Consider the following 6499-nt stretch of genomic DNA (forward strand, 5'->3'; position numbering starts at 1 on the left):
TTGTGTTTTTTGTTAGCACTTTATGAAAGCCACAACTTTGGCAAATATCCTTGTGATTTCATGTCGATTCGTACGCTTTTTGGCCTTCTCTTAATTCATTGGCGGCATTGCTCTTTCTCTGAAGTGTAATACGTCTAACTTAATTATTCGCACACGCAAACTAGCGTATAGAAGGTAACGTTGTCGACAAATAAAAAATTGTTTTAGAAGTGGAGGGACTGATATGGTTTAATTATTTTGCACATGTTTTGCATGGTTTTCACATGTTTTGAGATGCTTTGCACCACCTCTGACGCTGTGCTGTCCTATAGCGCTGTCCAAGTATGGAATATATGTTAGCATTTTCTATCGGGCACTATATACTACAGTTCGATACTCACGAGACGAACCGGCCCAAAAGCACGTGCAGTATCGCCTGGGTCATTTGAAACTCGAGAAGCACGTGCTCTGGCCGAAATCCTTCGAAGGTGCCGTCCTCCATTTGTACGCATGTGGGCTGGTACACTCGCAGAACACCCGAGTGGCTTCCCACGAGTATTTGCTCTGCGGGGACAAGCGGCGGGGTGCATACTTCCAAACAAGCTCCCTCCCCCCTTCCCTTCATCCACATCCCGCTCTTCCTACCAAGCTTTTTTTTTTTTTTTTTGCTTCAGGTACGACCAGGCTCCAGCAATAAATGAAAGCTGTCCCTATAATGCCGTACGACGTTACTATAAGCACTCCACTGAAGCGACGTCCACTGTCGTTTCGATGAAAATATGCCGCGCCTGGTACTATACTTCGCCCTCCATTAACGTAACGCAACGTAAACTAACCGAACATAACCTAACAGCAAAAAATCATTTAAAACACCGAAAACTAACCGAAGCCATGAAAATTACAATTAAAACTAATGATGTAAAAAAATAAAGGAGGAAAGACGAGGAGGAGTCGAACCACAGCCCTTAGTAAGAGGGAGCTAAGACGGAAACTTTACACCACAACGGCAGACGCTCTGGCGTGTGTCAGCCCAGTCTTAAAAATCCGAATGTCTTCGGACGCCACTCTAGTCATGGCTGTAGCGCTAAGCTGGAGTGCCGTCAGACGGCACTGTAGACACTGCGTAAAACGAAAGCGGAACATGAAAACGTTAAAAACCTTGGGACCTGTTCCAGAAAGGCGGGAGAATAGCACGGCTTATTGGTAATAATGAAGTGTGGTTCACACACTTTGTGAAGGTATCCGGGCTATACCGTAAATAATGCGAAAGGATTGGTTAACTCGGTATGTGGAAAATCCGAAGTTCCTGGCACACAGACGGCACACACTATGACCTGGCTCCAGAATAGAAAAACAAACGAAAGAGTTCTGTTGAGATTGACGCCACATTCCTCAGGCAAAGTAATTTAGTTGAAATGAAAAACGGGTGAATTTACGACTGGATGTGGTTAGAACCAGACCAACGGTCTCCAGAAAGCGGGACGAACGAGTATCACCGGCGCCAGCCCAGCTCGCTGGCCCGAAGCTGAGTGAAGGTGATCCTAATGAAGGCGTTGTGGCCTTCGACTTAGAAACGTGTCTTAGAGATATCCTGCATGAGTAATCTGAGCATGCTAATTACAGGAATAGCCATTAGTAGAGTTAAGTCTCCGCCAAGCGTTACCTTAAAAGCTGCTTGGTGATGCGAAGGCGGGTATGTGCCGAATCATAGTAACCAAGAGAAGAAGAAAGAGACTCAAAGGAAAGAGGATTGTGATAATAATAACGAAAGGACACGTTCGGGAATCGGACATTAAGCTTTCGCAATTACTACACCATAAGGAGTGCTTATATAGTGTCCTCGTAATTTTTTTCCGCCTCAGTCAGAAAGATTACGTGTGCGGATATCATTTGTGGCTGACTGTACGACCAGAGCACAGTGTTGCTGAGATCACTCCGGGGGCTACAACTCAATGACCCGGTTACGAAGGCCAGGAGGCAGAACGAGTTACACGGTGCACGTGGTCGTCGACAGGTACTGCATGGTTAATGGCGAGTGTAACCACATTCGCGAATGCCGCTGCATAGATAGTAAACGGCTGTAACTAAAATGACCGTCAATTTCTTCATCCGAAACCACATCCGGATCGCTTTGGCGACAACGCTGATAACTGCAAGTGCATTGCGGTTGTTTTCATCAAACAGACAAGTAACAGAACGTGATGGTGACCTGGTGTTTATGGGCGGAGAATGTTCGCTTGAATTTGTGTGCGCTTCAGCCAGCCTAAAGGTAAATTTACACGGCTAGGTATCTAGACACACAACTATCAAGAAACTAAACACTGTCCGGCAGTTCAGCGATTTCTCCAATGTGACACAGGTGGTGACACATTAAAGAAATAAATACTCTGCTCGGCCAGCGTATTTATCAAGAACTCCCGGTCTGAATTCATTTCTTCCTGTCATTATTAATCACAATTAAAAGGGTCACGAAAAAAAAGAACGCCGGTGCAGTGTGCGTCTTGACGTGGAGGAGTTGGCACGCGCCATGCAAGGTATACGAGGGAAGCACGTGACGGAGCGGGTGGCAACATGGGCGCGCAGCAGCGCGTTACTTCACGGCGGTGCAAGTGCCGGTCAGGAAAACAGATTGCGCTCGACGGCAACGGGCTGCCGAGCCCTTTCCCGCTGGCCGAGATTGAATTGCAAGGTAAGTAACGCCTCTCTGCGGACGGCACGGCTCAACGCCGAAAGCGCGCCAATATGGACATACTGGGCACTCTCGAAGTTTGCCGCTGGTCAGCTTCGCCACAACGCAACCAAAGACCAATCACTGCAACAAACGGACGGAACGGGCTGGTCGAATGACTCGGCCCAACTTGCCCTTTAACTTAACAAAGCGCACGGTCAGACTGTCGCACCCCGTCGCAGCGTTTAGTCCTAGGGCGTATTGCGGTGAAGCTGACCACACTATTATTGTATAATGCAGTGTTCGTGCACTTTTTGCGTGCGCAAGCAGCAAAGTTTCTCCGGGAAGTACAGGGTGTATTTGACTGTTTGCGTTGGTCGTCCTTTGAGTGACGGCTGATAACTGCCCATAGGCGAACGTACACGGAAAACAGGGTCGCTTACAAAAGTGGTTCGCTAGTGGAGGAACGCGCGTGGAACGCTCACGTACAGCAAGAGCAAAAAGCCGCGGTCATCATTACGGGCGACAGGAAAGGGGAGTTTCATTAATATAATTCCTCGCATAGCAGCTGAATAAAATATCTGCGGGGTCAAAAAAAAAAACGAGGAATAGAAAAAGTTGCTGGTATGTGTGTGCGCACAAAATCAACGCCTGTGTCATTAATGCACCGGTGACTTTACACGGCGACGAAAAAAGATTGGGAAGATGAGTTAAGAATTAATCGAATTCCGACTGCACTGCGCTCGTATCTATGATTTAACCAGCAAGGCACGGAAAACAAATGTGCCTTCAATCCATTTTCTGAATCATGACAAGGGAAGTTCTCTTTCCGTTACAAAACCATTTGCGACGAGGGCATGTGCGACCCTTTTCCCATAGTGCCACTAGCTGTTATTCTCAATTATTCTGATGTTTGGTCTGAAGCATTGACAATTTCAAGGTCGGATACAGAACTATCTTTCTTAAATTAGCACCAATGATAAAAATAAGTAACGACTCGTTTAAAAACACGGCTTACACCTATACGCAGAGAAGTAGATACTTTATTGCGGTCTTATCAAACAATAAAACAACTGCCCAGCCGACATCCCAGATGTATGATGGGTGTTCATCGGGTAAATATAAATGAAGCGGGCTAAAGAGTCAAAAAATAATTTCGAGAAAAGCATAAAGTAAGAGTTATTACAACCATTGAGTATTATCTTTGCATTCTTACAAACGCTAATTTTAGAAATTGAGAGAATGTTCAAAGCCTAAACAAGTCGGACATGCAACACTGGGTAGCCGAGACATCACCACCAACCTGATTTCGCGGAGTCATTGCTGGCATTTCCAATGCATAGACAGGTGGCATCGAAGACCTCCTCGCTTCCGCACGTAGCTATCCACCAGTCACGCGCCTTAAACAGGGACATCTGAAGGTTCACCGAAATCTGCGAAATCAGATGAAGAGCTCGCACAGCGAATGAACCGAGAATCAGCGCGAACGCGTTGCATTCGCCTAGGTTGACAACTATTTTCCTTCGGCAGGACCCTTGCAGTTTTGTATTCGCAGGTAAATGCAGAATTTGACGAAATTTCCCCTCAACAAATGTCCACTGTGTGACACATCTGGACATAAATAAAGTTTCTTTTCAGGCAAGAATGTACAATCAAGCTCGGTGTGTGTGGGTTTAGGTTGTCGCCAAGACATCAAAAATGAGCCCACTGCGAATTCTCGTTTTTGTTAGTGCAACCGCGAAATCACCCGCTTCGGAGTATAAACTGACCTTTCATTCACTAAGTTTATGCCGCAGACAATGTTCAGGCGAGTAAAGACTCATAAGAAGCACGCATTCATAACGCAATGGCCATGCAAATCAAGCCGCGACGAAGCGCACCGCATACCTGAGGAACATGGGCGCGTGTCGTTTTACCGGTCGTCTAGGCAACGCCTGCTTCGCGCCAGCCTGCGGCGCCATGCGGCGCCACTCACCGGACGAAAAGTCTCGCTGCTTCCGCCATGAGGCCAACGCTCCCCTCCACCTGCTTCCCCTCCCGCCGTGATCTATATTTATTCATTTCTGCACCGCGCAGGTACGGGGGCACCAATTTGCTTCAAACGTTCGTGCCCGCCGCTCCCACATCGGTGAGAACCGAACGCCGACCTAACAGCGGTTAACGCCGTGACAGGAGCGTGGGACGGGTGGTTTGGATGAAGTGGGTCAACTTCGGGTGCCAATCATTTCATCCTCCGTAGACCTGCGTATCTGAGAGTTGCCACTTGTTTTTTTTTTTCTTTCTTTTCTTTTTTGCTGGGGCGGCGCTTTTAACATTGGGGTCCAATACATTATTTGACGTGGTTCACGAATCCTTCTCCGGGAACTTCTTTCCCCATTTTCTTTCTGCAAACCACAATCACAATTCCCAAAGTTGGCTTTCCCGCATCAAGGTCTCGCTTCTCTGCTTAGCACGCGTTGTTAGGAAAAGCCGGACGCTGAGAAGGCGCAAATAGGTGTATGGGGGACTTCAGTCGAAAGGAGTAGATAGCTTTTTTTGACAATATGTGATGTCTCAACGTTCCTCCCTGCTTCACCGTGAACTGGCAAGGGGGAGGGGAGGACGAATGAACAGTAGACGTACTATTTTTTTTAATATTATGAATACGTAAATTACTGCGACATTATCAGCCTACGCTAAGTTAAGTTTTGCCCGAAAACAATCGTTGTCGCCGTCTTTATTAATGCAAGAAATAGTACAAGAAGCTAAATATGAACAAAGATCATTGTTGTCACAGTGTCTTCGTCGACGCGAGTCAGCAGCGACGCGTGACGTTCAGAGGCGCAAGAATACAAAAACGCTTGAAAGCACTTGCTGGAGGTGCGTCGAAACGCTTTAAGGGGGCAGCCTCAGCCCGACAAGAGGACTTACCATCGACTTGCCTCCTCTTGTCGAAAAGTATATAGGATGTACGTAGGCCGTATGGTACCGTATATGGCTCTCCTAGTCTCTCACACATCGCACCCCCCCCCCCTCCCTCTCTGACCTATCTCAAGAATATTAACTACATGAGCAAGGCACTGAAAGGCTGCGTAAAAGAAGCATCACTCTCTGTGCAGCCCGGCATAAAACGCCAGCCTTTTCAGTCATGTGTCTCGCTCCGACTAGCCCAGGAGAAAGCAGGCAACAACCTTCAGTATGTCTACTTCTTAGTTTCCCTGCAGCAATACTTGAACCGCGACCAGTTGGAATGCCCTGCGATTAGATAACGACAGCAGATCAGAAATTAGCAGGGCAAACAAAATGTGGAATCAAGTAACCCAGAGGAGGCCATACAGCAACACAGTAAGCAGTCATGCAGGGAGAAAAAGAATTGAAGGCAGAACTAACAAATCAAGCAGGCAAACCAAGAGGTGCCCAACCTAAGCAAATTAGTCCACCAAGGCCAGAATGAAATAAACTGAATTATTTAATTAAACCATTACTTAAATAAACCATTACTTAATTGTAACACTGCAGATCAACTGCTTTTTCACTACCGGAATGCACACACAACACAGACAAAACAAAGCAAAGGAGAAAGCAGCCGCCTGCGTGTCTCTGGGCAGTTTGCAAGGTAAGGTCCTTTGGTGCAAGTTTGGACAAAGGCACCCTGGTCCCCTGCACCGGCCATGCTTTACCGTTCAGTGTTATCGAGAGTATTCATGTACACAAGGCAGAACCCATCGACCAGCTGGACAAAGCCCCAGGCCAAGCTGTCAATTTATCTTTAGCACCTAAACCAGTCACAACATTAGAGTCAAGCATCGACAAACCAAGCATACTCTTTGCTAGACTCTTATTTACACGCATCACCACGCTAAGTCTTCAAAA

General features: G+C 46.9%; 1 protein-coding gene across 1 annotated transcript in view; it reads right to left on the reverse strand.

Annotated features, from left to right (window-relative positions):
- The window catches only part of Bbs9 (Bardet-Biedl syndrome 9), a 52735-nt gene extending 47870 nt beyond the window's left edge, over positions 1-4865 (reverse strand). Inside the window, exons 1-2 of the mRNA XM_077687495.1 lie at positions 3951-4865; positions 381-543 (exon numbers count right to left, since the gene is read on the reverse strand). Of these exons, the coding sequence (XP_077543621.1) occupies positions 381-543; positions 3951-4266 (479 nt within the window). The 5' untranslated portion in view covers positions 4267-4865. The remainder of the gene's footprint in view (positions 1-380; positions 544-3950) is intronic.
- Between the last annotated feature and the right edge of the window lie 1634 nt (positions 4866-6499).

Source organism: Haemaphysalis longicornis, unplaced genomic scaffold (genome assembly GCF_048455015.1).
Source record: "Haemaphysalis longicornis isolate Haplotype H1 unplaced genomic scaffold, Haemaphysalis longicornis Haplotype H1 scaffold_1, whole genome shotgun sequence".
In the NCBI taxonomy this organism is placed as follows: domain Eukaryota; kingdom Metazoa; phylum Arthropoda; class Arachnida; order Ixodida; family Ixodidae; genus Haemaphysalis; species Haemaphysalis longicornis.